Raw genomic sequence first — 17,850 nt, forward strand, 5'->3', positions numbered from 1 at the left:
CCAGGCAGACAGAACCACTCAAGGAGAATGTGAAGCAGGGCTGGTGAGGGTGTGTGGCCCGAAAAGAGAGAGGGTGTAGCCTAGGAGGGGGCACGGTCTAGGGACAGTCTCTGCATGTTGCAAGTGAGGGCCTCCAGCAGAGGGCATCTTATCAAGAGGTCCCATTCTGCATAATTTAGGAACTGAATTCCCTCCCGTTATACCCACCAACATTTCTCCGATGAGAATAGGGACATCCTATTCAATAATAATAATAATAATAATAATAATAATAATAATAATAATAACATAATTCTATTATTTCTATCCTGCCCAACTGACTGGGTTGCCCCAGCCACTCTGGGTGACTTCCAACATATATAAACACAAAATTAAACATTAAATATTTTTTTTAAAAAAACCCAACCTTCCCTATACAGGGCTGCCTTCAGATGTCTTCTAAAAGTTGTATAGTTATTTGTCTTCTTGATTCGGGGGTCTCATGACACCAACATTTCTCTGATGAAAATAGGGACATCCTAAGGAAAAGCGGGACATTCCGAGATTGAATCAGAAACTGGGACGGCTTCTGTAAATCCAGGACTGTACAGTGGACGCTCGGGTTGCGAACATGATCCATGCGGGATGCAGATTCACAACCCGCAGTAGCGCCTCTGTGCACGCACAGGTTGTGATTTGGCGTGTTTGCACATGTGCAAAGCATGATTTAGTGCTTCTGCACATGCGCGACCGCCAAAACCCGGAAGTAACCAGTTCCGGTACTTCCAGGTTTTGGCGGTCCGGAACCCAAAAAAAGGAACCTGAAGCGTCTGTAATCCGAGGTATGACTGTACTTGGAAAATAGGGACACTTGGAAGGGCTGTGTTAAGTGTTAGGCAGCCACTGTCTCTCCCCTCCTTTTTTGGAAGAAGAGATCATCCTCTTCCAAAAAGCCTTTTAAGTAGAGATCTTTCCCAGTCTGCATCAGCGTAGGGATTGTTTTTAAGGTATTTTATTGTTTTGTTGCTTGCTGATGACATACAGGGCTGCTTAAGAAGGGTGGGTTATGAATCATAATAATAATCATAATAAGGCCTACATTGTACTTTAAGATAGCGATGGAAATCCTGTGGCCCTCTAGATGTTGATGGACTATAACTAACACCCATAATCTCTAAAATGTTATGTATTTATCATTTTTATTCCATTAAATGTATGCACTCTCCTTGGTGGTTAAAAAAAACCAAAACTCTCCTAGAGGTTTAAGCAGGAACCGAGCAATGGGAGCTCACCCCATCACGGGGTTTCGAACCACTGACCTTCTGATCAGCACGTCCTAGGCTCTGTGGTTTAATCCACAGCACCACCCATGTTCCTTGTAGGCTTGCCTAAAAAAAAAAATGTTTTTAGCAGGTGCTGAAAAGTGTACAGTGAAGATTCCTGTGTGATGTCAATAGGCAGGGAGTTCCAAAGTTTCTAACAACTGTGGAATGGGCATTATGTGACTGGGGCAGATGGGAACCCAACAACATCTTGGACCACAGGTTCCCCACCTCTGCCTTAAAGCCTGCCTGCTTCTGTGTGAACCTGTTCATTTGCAGAGGTCCTCTTTGCACCATTGCTCTCTGAGAGGGAAAAGAGGCAATTTGGGATGCACAGCGAGGCGGTCCGGAAGTTTCAAGGCAGGTTCTCAGCAGGAATAAACCCGGTGACGTTAAACATTAGCAAATTTATCACACGGTTATTAAACTATATATTTCCTGCAGGCTGTGTTTGAGGGCAGGCAGGGGCAGAGTTTGGCAGAATATTGCTTTTGTTATCCTGTGGAGTAGCCGTGCAATCGACACAGGGTTGCATTTTAATTAAGCACATCTTTTAAAGTGTGTGTGTGGGAGCTTTCCGTATGGAACATTTTGAGTTCAAATAAACTTGAAACCTGAAAATGGTGTTGTTGCTTCAAGAAGTGGTCCCCTAAGGCAGGGGTCATATCCTGATCCTCCAATGGCTGTGAATTTCTTGATGTCCTTGTGTTTGAACCCTGTTATCTCCAGTTTGGGCGTGTGTGGGAGAGAAATTATATCAGATCGGACCTTGTTTACATCTAATGTTAAGCCCAGACCATGAATGAGCAAACATGCAAGACTTTGGAGATAGGATCTCAAGCCATTTTTCCCTCCTGGGTATTTTTATGCTGTGCTAAGCTATGGTGTGGCTTGGTGTGTATTGTTCAAAACCTGTTCCATGGTTTAGCACTCCCAGATCACAGAATCATAGTGTTCAAAGGGCCTCCAAAGATCATTTAGTTCAACCTCTTCAATTCAGGAATCACAGCTAAAAAATCCCTGATATATGGCCATCCAACCTCTGTTTAAAACTTCCAGTGAAGAAGAGCCCACTGCCTTCTGAGGTAAACTTCAACCACTGTTGAACAGCTCTTGACGTCAGGAAGTTCCTCCTAATATTTAGTCAGAATCTGCTCTCTCACAATTTGAATCTGTTGATTTTTGTCCTACTCTCTGGAGCAGGAGAAAACAAACTTGCTCTGTCTTCCATGTGACAGGCTTTCAAATATTTCAGGGAACAGGCTAGGCATACCCAACTCCCTCAACTGTTCCTCATAAGGCTTGGTTTCCAGACAGTTGATTATCTGTCACCCACCTCTGCACACATTCCAGCTTGTCAATATCCTTCTTCAACTGTGGTGCCCAGAACTAGACACAGCAAGGTGTGCTCTGACCAAGGCAGAATAAAGTGGGACTATTACTTCCCTTGATTGGACACTATGCTTCTTTTGATGGAGCCTAGAATAGCCTTAGCCTCCCCCCCCCCGCTGTATCACACTGTTGACTCGTGTTAAGTTTGTGATCTACTAAGACCCTCTAGATCTCTTTTAGTGAACTGTTGTCAAGCCAGGTGATCCCCCATCCTATATCTGTGCATCTGGTTCTTCCTGCCTATGTTTAGAATCTTACATTTGTCCTTATTGAAATTCTTTTTGTTAGTTTTGGCCCAGTTCTCCCATCTGTTAAATTCCTTTTGAATCCTGATTCTAGCTTCTGATGTATTAGCTACTCCTCCAAGTTTGGTATCATCCGCAAATTTGTTGAGCATCGTTTCTAGTCTTTCATCCAAGTCATTTATAAAGACATTGAACAACACTAGGCCTAGGCCAGAACCCTGCAGCATTCCACTTGTCACTTTTCCCCCAGGGTGAAGTTTTATTGGGTTAGGACAGTTAGGGTTGCCATATGCCCTCTTTTTCCAGGACATGTCCTCTTTTTCATGGGTTGTCATAACAATCCACAGTTAAAAGCAGAAGTCGGAAAATGTGTCTTCTTTTCTGCTCTTCAAAATATGGCAACCCTAACAGTCACAAATCCGTCTAATGGCAACAAATGTATTAATTTTTATTTGTTGTTTCATAAAATTTATACACTGCTTGGTTGTTAAAAACAAACAAACAAACAAACCCGCAAAACATTTTCCAAAAGATAAAACATTAAAATCAAGAAAAATTCACAACCATACTTTAAAACATACAAAAGTTAAAATACTAAAACAGATTAAAATCACCTCCACTTTCTAAGCATCTGAGTAGGCTTGTCTAAACAGGAATGTTTTTAGCAGGTGCAGAAAAGAGTTCAGTGAAGTTGCCTGCTGGAGCTCAATAGGCAGGGAGTTCCAATGTTTTAGGCACTCATTTAGTAGGTTTGGCTATGGCTACATTTTGTGGCTTGCCTGGGAGAGCTAAACCATTAGCCTGCATTCACAGAACCTGTAAATTATAGGCAGAGCATCTGCTTTTCGTGCAGAAGGCTCCAGGTTCAATCCCGAGTGGAGTTGGAAGAGAAACCCTGGAGAGCTGCTGCCAGATAGTGTTGACAGCATTGAGCCAGGTGAATCAACAATCTGCCTCGGTATAACACACCTTCCTGTGTTCTGGCTGCTCTCCTCCATTTCATATCTTGCTCTTTTCACCTCGATTCTCCCCCACATACACACACACACACACACACCAAGCCTGACTTATACACTCCAAAGCCTCCCTAAAAACCCTTTCTGCTAAATTTTACAGCCCAAAAAAGAAGCAGGCGCATCCTAAATTGCATGCCGCCCTGATTAGCTTACATTCCTAATTTGCACGCACAGTTCTGGATAGCAGAAAGTGGAGTACTAGGCTGCTGAACTGCGAGGGCTTTTTTTAGGTGTTTGTGTTAATTAACTATTGGAACTACAAATGCGTAAATGGTCTCCTTTCGGATAGAACAATGGACCTGCCTTTGCTTTCGGTGTAACATAATTCGCCACTAAATCCAGAAACATTAGATGGTTAGCTTCTCCAAACCACTCCCCGCTGCTTTTATCACTAGTGCCCCTGAATTGCTTTCCAAAGAAGGATTTCCTAACATTCTCCCTTCGGGAGTCATACTGCGCAAAGAGTCCTTGAGTCCGGAACATCTGTGGGGGTGCTGATGTCACGCTGGAACTTGTTGTCTTTGCTGGGAAAGCTTCACGGAAATCCTTGGCCGCGAACCCTGTCCTCCTTTTGCTTGGCCAAGAACTGACTCAGCGCTGAATCACCTGGCATGTGTTTTTTTCTGCAGGAAGGGAGTCTGGAAAGGGACCTCCCTCATTTTGAGGAGAAACCTTTTTATTTTTTAAAGGAGTCTTCTGGCACCTTAGCAAATCTTTTATGGACTGGAGTCCATTTCATCAGCTGCATGACTTTCATCCCAAATCGGCAGCTTGCAGTGCAATCCTAACCAAGTCTACTCGGAAGATAGATAGATGATAGATAGATAGATAGATAGATAGATAGATAGATGATAGATAGATAGATAGATGATAGATAGATAGATAGATAGATAGATAGATAGATAGATAGATGATAGATAGATGATAGATAGATAGATAGATGATAGATAGATAGATAGATAGATAGATAGATAGATAGATGATAGATAGATAGATGATAGATAGATAGATGATAGATAGATAGATAGATAGATAGATAGATAGATAGATAGATAGATGATAGATAGATAGATGATAGATAGATAGATGATAGATAGATAGATAGATAGATAGATAGATAGATAGATAGATAGATGATAGATAGATAGATGATAGATACATAGATAGATAGATAGATAGATAGATAGATAGATAGATGATAGATAGATGATTGATAGATAGATAGATGATGATAGATTAGATAGATAGATAGATGATAGATAGATAGATAGATAGATAGATAGATAGATAGATAGATAGATAGATAGATAGATAGATGATGATAGATAGATGATAGATAGATAGATAGATAGATAGATAGATAGATAGATAGATAGATAGATAGACAGATAGATGATAGATAGATAGATAGATAGATAGATAGATGATAGATAGATAGATAGATAGATAGATAGATAGATGATAGATAGATAGATAGATAGATAGATAGAAAGATAGATAGATAGATAGATAGATAGATAGATGATAGATAGATAGATAGATAGATAGATAGATAGATGATAGATAGATAGATAGATAGATAGATAGATAGATAGATGATAGATAGATAGATATAGATAGATGATAGATAAACTTTATTCGCATTAGCCAACGGCCATAGCAACATAAAACAAGCAATATATACAAATAAAAAGACAGCAATGGGTATAAAGGGCAATCAAATGACCAAGATTATCATTCAGATAGTGGCCCTTAATCTCACTGCACCCTCGATAAACCTAGCAACTTTTGCTGTTGTCTGTCTACTCGGAAGTAAGTCAGGTGGTATTCAGTGGGGCGTACTCCCAGAAAAGTGGGGTTAGGATTGCAGCTTTGTAACTTGTCTGGGGTTGTCAACACATCATATATTTAATGGACCCTCCCCTCTAAGAAAAAAAGAAGAAGAATCCTGGGAACTGGGGGGTGTTATTGTGGACTTGTAGGCAGGAGTTGATTTAAATGCAATCAAAATCAAATTGGCTGCGGCAGAAGTTGAAGGAAGAAGTAGCCAGAAGAGAAGGGAAGAGAAGTCTGTGGCTGGAGCCCAGTGCTGTAAGGAGAAAGGAAACCTCATACTAGTATGGGAATGTTTGGGCGTAAAGAGCAACACCAGCCCTGTCCCCCCCTGAGTCTGGGCCAACTGAGCCATCAGAGCATGGTTTGTTTAGATAAAGATCTGGCTTTGGGGTTTAACACGCCAGCTTGGAATAATAAAAAGGAAGCTGTTCTGATTTAGCTGATGGGGCGTTTTGAGAGGGAGGCGAGAATAGGGGTGCCTGAGTTGCACAGAGGCCTCCTAGCGGAAGTGAGCCCCCAGGGAGTCACGGGGAAGAGCATGCAGGAGATGAAAGCAGCAAGGGCAGTTGATTTCTGCAGCTGACACCCTGAAATCAGCTCATCTGGGAGCAGGGTTTGTGTGCCCAAGTGCTTCTGTGCACCTGAAATCCCATCTCTTCCTGTTTGCCATGCAATCGCTTCTTCCATGGAAGATTGAATGACACTGGGGGGCGGGGTGGAAAAAGCTTTCCACAGATCAGGCGCGGTGACAAATCTGACACAAGGCCAGTTTGTTTGTTTTTGGCTTTCCTGCCTAGCCCTTCCACCAAAGAGCTGGTGGCAGTCTGCATGTTCACCTGTATCTGCATAACAGCCCTGTGAGGTGGGCCATTGCTCTCTTTTGGCCTCCCCTGTAATTGAACAGGGATCTGAAGGCAAGCCCAGCTCTCCAACCAGAAGACAGGGAACCTGCAGCCCTTCAGAGGCTTCTGGGCTCACATCTCATGAGTCCCAGCCAGCAAAGCCTGTCACCAATGATGTCAGGAGGGCCACAGGTTAGCCATCACCAGCCCACAGAGGCTGTCAGAGGCTCTCCAGCATTTCCAGCAAAGAAAGGTCTTTTCATTTGCATTTATATTTCCTCCAAGGAGCTCAAGGTGATTCTCCCACTCCTTGTTTAATCCCCACAACAACCCTGTGAGGTAGGTCAGGCAGAGAGAACAGTGCTTGGACCAAGGTCACCCAGTCAGCTTCATGGCTGAGTGGGGATTTGAACCTTGGCCTCGCAGATCCTAGTCCCTCTAACCACTATACCACACTGGCTTTCCAGCCTCACCTGGAGATCCCAGGGACTCAGGAAGAATCATAGCACCATAGAGCTGGAAGGGACCCTGACGATCATCTCGTCCAACCCCCTGCAATGCAGGAATATGCAACTGCTCCATACGGGGATCGAACCTGCAACCTTGGCGAGACTGGCTTCTGGATTAGGCCATAAACCCATCTAATCCAGCATCCCACTCTAACAGCGGCTAGGCAAATACCCCTTCTGGAACAGGATTCATTCATGTGTTATGGGGGGTGCATCAACATGCTACCTGATGTACAATGGTACCTCGGGTTAAGTACTTAATTCATTCTGGACGTCCGTTCTTAACCTGAAACTGTTCTTAACCTGAAGCACCACTTTAGCTAATGGGGCCTCCTGCTGCCGCCGCACTGCCGGAGCATGATTTCTGTTCTCATCCTGAAGCAAAGTTCTTAACCTGAAGCACTATTTCTGGGTTAGTGGAGTCTGTAAACTGAAGCGTATGTAACCTGAAGCGTATGTAACCTGAGGTACCACTGTAGTAGAGCGGGGGTTAGTTTCTCCTCCTTTCCTGTGCGGGTATCTTTTCCCTCTCCTTTCTCCAAACCCTCCTCTCCAGTTTAGTGAAGATGCCGTCTGTGACCCACTCCGAGAGGCCTCCCGACCGCCTTTCCTTTCCATACCAGGCACAGGGGAGAGAGAGCACTCACAGCCTATAAATCACCCCGCACACAGAGAGAGTAGATAAATATTTAGACTGGCTCAGCGGCGCTGCTGGGTCACCCGCTCGCTGGAGCGACGGGAACGAGAGTTCGCATGGGCTGGGGAATGATTGGGACTTGCGAGAGAGTGAAGTAGCTGGCCGACGTGGGGCCCGGAGGGAGAACCACAGCTGAAAGCAAATAGGTTTGGGAGCCAAAGAGCCGGAATGTTGTCTGAGTGACTCCTCTCTTTCTGTCGCAAGGGGGGTTTCACATTAGGGAGTTTCAGAGGTCACCCTCTCCACCAGGGAAAGGCTTGTGGACCGTCACCCGTGACCCCCTCCAGGTTACTCCATTTCATTCCCCCTTCTCCCCCCACTCCAAATATTCAGCCAGGATTCTGTGGCCACTGAGCATGCTCAGTCCTCACTGGGCTGTCTACTCCCATTTCTGCCCAACCCCTCTGATATTTGTACTTCTGCAAAACCGTGAGCTTTTCAGGTGGATGGTCCTATTTTTGCTGCATTAGGAATGGCGCTCATGCTTGGACATTGGAAATAAAGGGAATGAGTGGGTGTCTGTTGTTGTTTGAAAAGCTGTCTCAAAAGACAGGTGTGGGGAGGAGCCCCTGGGAGTAGAACTTTCAACCTTGCATGTAGGATTGCCACATCTATCAAGCCAGCAGAGCTGCAGTTTGGAGCAGCTTTCTGGACAGTTTAATATTATTTGGACTGCTCCAACCCACCCAGCTTGGATATTGCACCCTCCCAGAAAGGAAGGCCCCCCCTAAACAGTGAACATAAGGAGCTACCTTACCTGTAGCTCAGCATTGCCTACACTGACTGGCAGCAGCTCTCTAGCGTTTCAAGCTGGAGCCTCTCCCGACCCTACTAGGATTGAACCTGGGACTTTCTGCATGCAAATCCCATCCTTTGCCACTGGGCTATGGCCCTTCTCTGCAGCTTGAGTGCAGCTTCGCCCTAGAATTCATGAGGACTAGAAACATGGAACGGGCTAGTTGCATCCTTCCTCTCCAAGAGAGCAGGGAAGGAGACCAGAGAGAAGTACAAGCTTGCAAGAGAAGCTCTCTGTTTCTGTGTGCTTGGGATCGTCTCCTCTTCCCCATTCATCTTCTTCTGTGTTTTAAATGCATCCAGCCAACACCCAACTCAATCCTGGGTCCAGCATGCAGCTGTGCTGTCAGCTGTCTGGTCGTTTCCTGCATTGTCTGGCCAGCCTGTCGTACTCCTGGGAGGGGAAGACGGTGAATCAGCCTTGGAATGTATGCAGGCAGACCCAGAGGTCATCCCAGGGAGAGAAGCTTAGCCAGAGCGGAGCTCAGTTCCTGAGCTCTGGGTCTTATAAAGGCAGGTGCCTGGAATGCCACACAGATCCAGGGGGGAGAGGAGCTAGGACAGGAGGCCTCACTGTGCTAATTTAGTCTTCCAGGATGAGTCTTCTTGTAGATATGGGACTTTTTCATCCCAAGGGCCACATTCCCTTCTGGGCAGCCTTCCAAGGGCCACATTCAGTGATGGGCGGGGCCAGAGGCAGAAGCGGGCAGAGCAGCAGATGTAAAGTTGACCTTCCTATAGCAGGCTGGTTTCTACACACACACACACACACACACACACAGTGCAGCCAGGTGAAAACACTCTAAGTTACAAATAGATTTTATTTTATTGGAAGCAAGTAACATGGAAATAAAGAACACGGGTGGCGCTGTGGGTTAAACCACAGAGCCTAGGACTTGCCGATCAGGAGGTTGGTGGTTCAAATCCCCGCCACAGGGTGAGCTCCCGTTGCTCAGTCCCTGCTCCTGCAAACCTAGCAGTTTGAAAGCACGTCAAAGCAAGTAGATAAATAGGTACGGCTCTGGTGGGAAGATAAACGGCGTTTCCGTGCGCTGCTCTAGTTCGCCAGAAGCAGCTTAGTCATGCTGGCCACATGACCCGGAAGCTGTACACCGGTTCCCTCGGCCAATAAAGCAAGATGAGCGCCGCAACCCCAGAGTCGGTCACAACTGGACCTAATGGTCAGGGGTCCCTTTACCTTTACCTAACATGGAAATAAGCACTGAACTTGCAGTATATTCCACCATAGTTTCAGAAGCGGCCTACACTTCATGTGAAATCTCAGTGTGGGACTTAGCTGTTAGGGGACAGTTGTGGAAATGGAATAAACTGTCATGTGAAGTTTCTCTTTACTGCAGGTTTGAGTACCACACATTTGATTGGAATTGCAGTCCCAGGTGGAAGGATTTGTTTTGTGATTTATTGGGGATGGCATTAATGTCATTTCAATCACCTGGAAATTTCCCCATCTATCTCTTCTCTCCCTGCTCCCCCTATCATCCTCCTGTGATGTGTTTCCAGTTTTGTGGTTCAACAGCTGAGTGTCAGGTAGAAATTCTATAGTGTTTCCTATCTTGGACCTGGGGAAAGTCCCAGGATGGAAACTGGCACAGGAGAGACCAACATTCCCAGCATCTCTAGTTAGGGCTAGGAGAGAATCCTGTTTGAAATCATGGAGAGCTGCTGCTAGTCTGTGTAGACAATATTGAGCTGGATGGACCAATGATCTGGTTTGTTGCAAGTCTGCTTCCTGCGTTCTCTTTCTGTTTGCAGATTTGGTGCAGCTCAGACACAGTAAATTCCCATAATGACAACCCATATTCCCTCCCCCTTGTCTTCTCTTGGCTGAAACCCTCCTGCAGGCCTGTATTTGGAGCCCTCCCAGTGAACTGTATAGACCCAGTTAATGCCCCTGTTACCTTAAGCAATGCCTGTGTGGAGTCTGAATTCTGCAGGCAGAGTTCAACAGACAACACACCCTGGGCTCTGTGTCCAGCAGCAATAAGGTATCTGCACCCTCAGTGAATGGAAGCCTGGACAGATGGTTTACACAACCATGTCAAACTGAAACAAAGAATGTATTTTAACTCTTCCCCCTTTTCTCTTTAGGAGGTGAAGATTTTCCGAGCCCTAATCCTTGGAGAACTGGAGAGGGGCCAGAGTCAATTCCAGGCACTCTGCTTTGTCACCAGGCTCCACCGCAATGAGATCATTCCCAGTGAGTCCATGGCCAAGCTAAGACAGGTGAGAAAATGGAGGGATGATCATTGGTTCTTGCATTTAGGGTAAGGTGCCCCTAAGGCACATGATTCATCTTTTTGTTCTTTAAATTTACTGGTCCCCTTTCAGTGGAGCAGGGATCAATGTCCTAGGTGACTTTCAGAAAATAATTATAACAAGATTTTCAAATGTTTGCATAAAAGGTGCAACTATTTACCTGGAGAAAGAATTTGTGTCCAGTGAATTAACTATGCACAACCCATCCTCAGATTTCTCCCTCCATTGGATTAGAACAAATTCTGCTGCAGGCCAGTATTAGGAGCCCTAGCTGGGCACTGTGTATAACACTGTTAAATAATCCACTTAAATCGGCACCTAGATGGAACCTGAACACAGGAGTTCATGGTTCATCGCAGCAGGCATTCACCTGCTTGCAAAAGGGGGAAGAGAGAGGACTTTCTTGGTGGATTTCTAGGCCACAAAGCTGCTGTTTCTATAGGAAAAAGGCTCTGCTGTGGATCCCCATTAATTGCACTTCAGAGCCTAACAAACAAGTTGCATGCAGTAGAAACACAACCGGCTGCTTTTGTTAAGTGAAGGCAACTTTGCAAGGAATGGGATTAGGAGTGGAGAAGAAGAGTTTGGATTTGATATCCCGCTTTATCACTACCCTAAGGAGTCTCAAAGCGGCCAGCAATCTCCTTTCCCTTCCTCCCCTACAACAAACACTCAGTGAGGTGAGTGGGGCTGAGAGACTTCAAGAAGTGTGACTAGCCCAAGGTCACCCAGCAGCTGCATGTGGAGGAGTGGAGACACAAACCTGGTTCCCCAGATTATGAGTCTACCGCTCTTAACCACTACACCTCAGTTGCCCCTCTTGAACACCTGCTTGGAGACCCACAGAGGGAAAACCAGCTGGGGGGGAGGGGGGATTTGGAGCAAATAAATTGCAGGCAGAAAAGGGGGTTTTTATCCTTTCCCTCCCGCCACCTTTGTAAAGTTGTCTTCCCCGCCCCTATCCTGTCCCGTGTTGTGTGGTCCCAGTAAACAATAAGTTTGGCTTGTTGTGTGGTGTGAACCAAGGCAAGATTACATCCTTCCACTAATTCAGCTGAATTTAAATTAACATTGCAAGTGTTTCTAGCAAACAGGAAAGCTTTTGAGTAATTTCCTTAATTTTAGCACTTACTATTTTGGTCAATTTAGTATATTTGTGTGTGATGGGACGATGAGCTGCTTGTGCGTAAAATGCAAGTCCCTCAGAGTTTGATCAGGTTTTCAAACCTCTGCCTGTGACGGAGCCCCTCCAGCATGGCTGCGTCAATCACTAGTAGAATCCGAAAGTGGCTGCTTTCGGAAACGTTTCCAACATAAAAGCTCCTTAACGGAAACACGTCGTCTGGCCTCTCGGCGTGACAGTTTCCGTCGAGGTGTGGGTGTCCCTATAGGAGGTCCTGAGACCTCCCCACTGGTTTCGCTTGAAGCGTCTCTGAGCCATCCCTCCGACTCACTTTCCCTTGGAGTTCTTGCTCGCCCTCTACTGGTTCCCTCTTCCGCTGCTACTGCTCTCTCAACCTCAGGGAGCCTTTGCACCTGCGGCGCTTTAGATGTCAGTTCCCTGACATCCACCTCCCCTCCAGGGCCCCCTTCACCCCCTCCCGTCTCCTCTCCTACTGGCGGTGAGGAGGTAAAACCCCTGAAAGAACCTCCCTCATCTTCCGACGTCGCGAACACTTCCTTCCACTTGTTGCTGTTCCTACTCTCTAGGTACTCTTCGTCATCAGAGTCCACTCCATCTTCCAACTCCGACTCCGCGAACCCTTCCATTTCCTCTTCCTCATCGGTGGTGCCGAAATACTCCCTCCTAAACCTTGCTATAGGCTGAGGTTTCCTCGGGAACCTTTGGTGGAACGTTTCTGTTAAAACCTCGTCATTGACTTCCTCTGCACTTACCCAGGTGTTTTCTGACTCCGGTTCCCCTTCCCACGCCACCAAATACTCCACCTGATTACCCTTCCACCTGGAATCGAGGATTTCCGCTACATGGTTGCGGCGTTCCCTCTCTTCCAAGGCTGGTCCCCTGACGTGCTCCCCTTCACGTCCCCCCCTGTATGGTGACAGTAACGACCTGTGGAACACTGGGTGCAATTTCATGTGGTTGGGTAATCGGAGTTTGAAAGCTACCGGGTTGACCTGCTGAATCACCTCAAAGGGTCCCAATCTTCTGGGCCTCAGTTTCTTACAACCCCCTTTGAACGGCAACCCTTGGGTTGACAACCACACTTGATCCCCCACCCTTATGGTTTCACCTTCCCTTCTGTTCTTGTCTGCCTGCTTCTTATATTGTGCCTTGGCCCTTTCTAAGTTGAGCTGGAGCTGCTGATGGATGGCTTCCATCTCTTCTACAAAATGTTCAGCCGCTGGAACGCTCCATCTCTCCCCTCCTTCCCCTGGAAATGCCCTGGGGTGACACCCGTAATTAGCCAAAAAGGGACTCATCCCTGTGGACACATTCTCCGCATTATTGTAGGCAAATTCTGCCAACGCCAACTTTTCGACCCAATCGTTCTCTCTGTCATTGACATAACACCTAAGATATTGTTGAAGAATGCCATTTGCCCTTTCCGCCTGCCCGTTGGTTTCAGGGTGCCGGGCAGTTGAAAAATTAACTTCCACGTGTAGCAAGCTCATGAGCTTCCTCCAGAACCTGGAAGTAAATTGTTTGCCTCGATCTGAGGTCACCCTCGAGGGAGCCCCGTGCAACCTAAAGATATGTTCCACAAACAACTTCGCCGTTTCTTCCGCTGTGACTGCATGTGAGCATGCTACAAAATGGCACATCTTAGTTAACAGGTCTACTACTACCATGATGGCTGTTTTCCCCTTGGACCTTGGCAGATCCGTCATAAAATCTATTGATATCGCTTCCCAAGGCCGTTCTGGTGTGGGTAAAGGTTCTAATAACCCTGCCGGCGCCCTTCTTTCCCCTTTGGCTCGCTGACATTGGTCACACCCTCTTACATACTCCCTTACATCTTCCCTCACCTTAGGCCACCAAAATTCCCTGGTAACCAACCACATGGTTTTGTGTTGCCCAAAATGTCCCGCCGTGGGGCTATCATGCAACTGCTTGAGTACTCTCCCCCTCAATTCACCTTCGGGTATATACAGTGCCCCTTTGTAATACAATGCCCCATTTCTTTCCTCAAAACCTCCGGGGCTCTCGCCCTCCCCCCTGAGACCTCTGAGCTTATCCTGGGCATATTCATCATTTTCCGTTTCCTCCACCAGTTCCCGTTGCCCCACCAGCGCCGCCCCACACACCCAGCGGTCCTCCGGGATGACATGTCTCTCTTCGATCACCTCCTCCCCTTCCCAATATTCTGGTTTGCGTGAGAGCGCATCCGCCCTGACGTTTTCTGGGCCTGGCACATAACAAATCTCAAAGTTAAATTTGGAGAATTCCTGTGCCCATCTCACTTGTCGTTGGTTGAGCACTCGAGCTGTTCTCCAATACTCTAAATTTTTGTGGTCGGTGCACACTTGCACCTTGTGTTGTGCCCCAATTAATAAATGTCTCCACCTCCGGAATGCTTCGTGAATGGCAAGTAGTTCCCTGTCATACACCGTGTAATTCCTCTCGGACTTATTCAGTTTCCGCGAGAAGAATGCACACGGTCTCCACTCCGACGCACTCCTCCCCGGTTGAAGAAGGACCGCCCCTATAGCCCGGTCGGATGCATCTGTTTCCACTCTCATGGGTTTTTGTAAATCCACATGCAGAAGTTGTTCTTCCGAGGCGAAAGCCCTTTTCAGTTCTTCAAAGGCTCGATCCGCCTCCACCGTCCAAACAAATTTCTTCTTGCTGCTGAGGCAGTCGGTGATGGGCGCCGTCAAGTGGGCAAAGTTCTTGATGAACTTCCGATAAAAGTTCCCAAACCCCAAGAATCTTTGCACGTCCTTCTTGGTCTTCGGTGTCTTCCATTCCAGTACCGCTTGAACCTTGCCTGGATCCATGGCCAATCCCTTGTCTGACAAGCGGTACCCCAGGAATTCCACCTCCTTGGTATGAAACTGGCACTTCTCCAGTTTCACCCACAGCTGGTTGGCTTGCAGCCTGCCCAACACTTCTCGAACGTCCCTCACATGCTGTTCCTCATCTTCCGAATACACCAACACGTCGTCTAAAAAGGCCACACAGTTCTTGTAGAGCAAAGGTCCCAGAACGTGGTTTATAAAAGCTTGAAAACAGGCGGAGCCCCCTTGTAGACCGAAGGGCATAACGAGGTATTCAAAGGCTCCCAAAGGGGTAAACATGGTGGTCTTCCATTCATCTCCCTTCCTTATGCGTATCAGATTGTACGCCCCCCGCAGGTCCAGTTTTGTAAAAATCTTTCCCTTCCTTACTCTGGTCAAAATGTCGTCAATTCGGGGCATAGGGAAAGCCAGGGGCTCCGACACTGCATTGAGGGCCCTGAAGTCACACACCAGTCTCGGTTTGTCTGTGTTCTTTTTGTCCACAAAAAACACTGGGCTGCCCCCCACCGCTCGGGACTCTCTGATGAAACCTCGCTTCAAGTTTTTGTCAATGAACTCCCTCAGCTCCTGCATCTCCCTGTCTGACATGGCGTACAGCTTGCCTACTGGGAGTTGGGCCCCTGGGAGTAGGTTGATTTGACAGTCAAAGGGTCTATGCGGTGGCAGTTTGTCTGCTTCCCTTTCGCTGAATACGTTGCTCAGATCTGCGTATTGCGGGGGCACCTTCCCTTTGCCCATCACTTCCATCCCCGCTAGGGTGACTCTGTCTCCTCCCGAGACCTTCCCCTCCTTGCAGTGTTCTAGGCAATGCGCTGACCCAAAGGAGACCACCCTCTGATGCCAGCCCACTAGCGGATCGTGTAGCGCCAGCCAGCTCATCCCCAAAATGATGGGCGCTCCTCCCAGGATGGCCACATTAAACGCTATCTGTTCGGTGTGCCTTGCCACTCTCATTATCATCGGGACAGTCTGTTGGCTAACTTCTCCCCCCAACAGCTCTCTGCCGTCAATCGTAGTCACCTGCAAGGGGTTACTTAAAGGGATGGTCTGTATCTGGTGCTCAGCTGCAAACTCCTTACTCATGAAATTACAGGAGCTGCCTGAATCCAAAAGCGCCTTGACCTTTAGTGGGTGTCCGTTTGGCAGTTCTAGTAACACCTCTATCACTAAAGCAGGTCTGGGAGGTTCTGGCATGGGCACTTTCATTGCTCTTTGGCCTGGCTGCTGTGCCCCGACGGTGGCAGCCAGGCGTTGGCTTTTACTTGCTCCTTGCTTTCCTCTTCCTTTCCCCCAACAGCTCCTGCCATCCCTTGCCATTCCTTTCTTTGTGGGCAGACTCTGGCAAAGTGCCCTGGCTGTTGGCAGAGATAACATCTCTTGGCGCTCTTTCCCTCCTTCTTCCGCCCTTCACTGGGATTTGAAACTGCGCGCGCCCGCGCTGTTCCAACTTCCATCGGCTCTGCCGGCGGGAAAGATGGCTCTGGAATGTCTGGAATGCGGAACTCCCTCCAACGGTCTCCTTTCCCTTCCCGCCTTTCCAAAGCCCTCGCCTCCTGGCGCGCTCCTATGGCCAGCGCAGATTTGGTTAATTGGTCCATAGACTCCGCCCTGGGCCCCCGGGAAAGCTCATCTTTGACGGTTGAAGAAAGCCCCTCTTCGAAAAGCATTTGGATGGGCTCCGCCGATAGGTCCCACCCCAATTTATGAATCAGCATAGTAAATTCAGTCCAGTACTCACGGACAGATCTGCTTCCTTGCTGGCAAGCCATTAACTGCCTTCGCACCACCCCCTGCTCAATATCGCTGGAAAACATCAGGTCCATGGCACGAAAAAACTTCCTCGTGTCCTTTAAGATCTCATTATTCGCTGCCATCAGGGGTCTAACCCAATCTTTCGCCCCGGATTCGAGATGGCCAATCACATACGCCACTCGCGATTCCTCGTCGGGGAAGTCATCAAACTGCAAGTTTAGAGCGTATTGCATCTCTGTTCTAAAGGCATGATAGTTCCTGGGATCCCCCCCGAATTTCTGCACCAATCCTGGTACCTTTCTGGCGAGCGGGGTGGTTTTCTCCTTTCCCTTTTCTGCATCCTGAGCCCTCCTCTCCTCAAGCCTCGCCGTTTGCAGCGCCAACTGGATCTCCAACGCTCTGTACCTTTCTTCCAGGCTTGGACCCCCTCCAGCTGCTCCTGCACCCCCGGTTCCGGCTGGGTTGCTCATGATGCTTCTCTCTGCACAAGCTGGCTTTCGGTGACTTTCGGATTGCTGTGATGGGACGATGAGCTGCTTGTGCGTAAAATGCAAGTCCCTCAGAGTTTGATCAGGTTTTCAAACCTCTGCCTGTGACGGAGCCCCTCCAGCATGGCTGCGTCAATCACTAGTAGAATCCGAAAGTGGCTGCTTTCGGAAACGTTTCCAACATAAAAGCTCCTTAACGGAAACACGTCGTCTGGCCTCTCGGCGTGACAGTTTCCGTCGAGGTGTGGGTGTCCCTATAGGAGGTCCTGAGACCTCCCCACTGGTTTCGCTTGAAGCGTCTCTGAGCCATCCCTCCGACTCACTTTCCCTTGGAGTTCTTGCTCGCCCTCTACTGGTTCCCTCTTCCGCTGCTACTGCTCTCTCAACCTCAGGGAGCCTTTGCACCTGCGGCGCTTTAGATGTCAGTTCCCTGACATTGTGTTAATGAAGAGGCAGTTAGATTTTTATTTAAAAATATGTCTCTCTCCCCTCCCCCCCCCCATCCCAGTTGATGAGGCATGGTTGCCTCATATGTCAGTGCTGCTTTTTTTAATGGTAAACTACTGTGAGTTTTAGGGGAGCAGACAATGAACTATTTATGCCTGCGTGCTTCTATTCATTTATGGTAGTTAAAAACGCAGACCGACCCCCAGTGAAAAACAGCTGTTGGGTTTTAAAATGACATTGGTGATAGCAAAGCTGATGAGACTTTTCCACTG

At 47.6% G+C, this 17,850-nt stretch overlaps 1 protein-coding gene across 1 annotated transcript in view; it reads left to right on the forward strand.

Annotated features, from left to right (window-relative positions):
• The window catches only part of OAF (out at first homolog), a 34,705-nt gene that overhangs the window by 11,109 nt on the left and 5,746 nt on the right, over positions 1-17,850 (forward strand). The window contains exon 2 of the mRNA XM_081890016.1: positions 10,743-10,877. Within this exon, the coding sequence (XP_081746142.1) occupies positions 10,743-10,877 (135 nt within the window). The remainder of the gene's footprint in view (positions 1-10,742; positions 10,878-17,850) is intronic.

This window comes from Podarcis melisellensis, assembly GCF_964234715.1.
Source record: "Podarcis melisellensis genome assembly, chromosome: 15".
Taxonomy (NCBI): Eukaryota; Metazoa; Chordata; class Lepidosauria; order Squamata; family Lacertidae; genus Podarcis; species Podarcis melisellensis.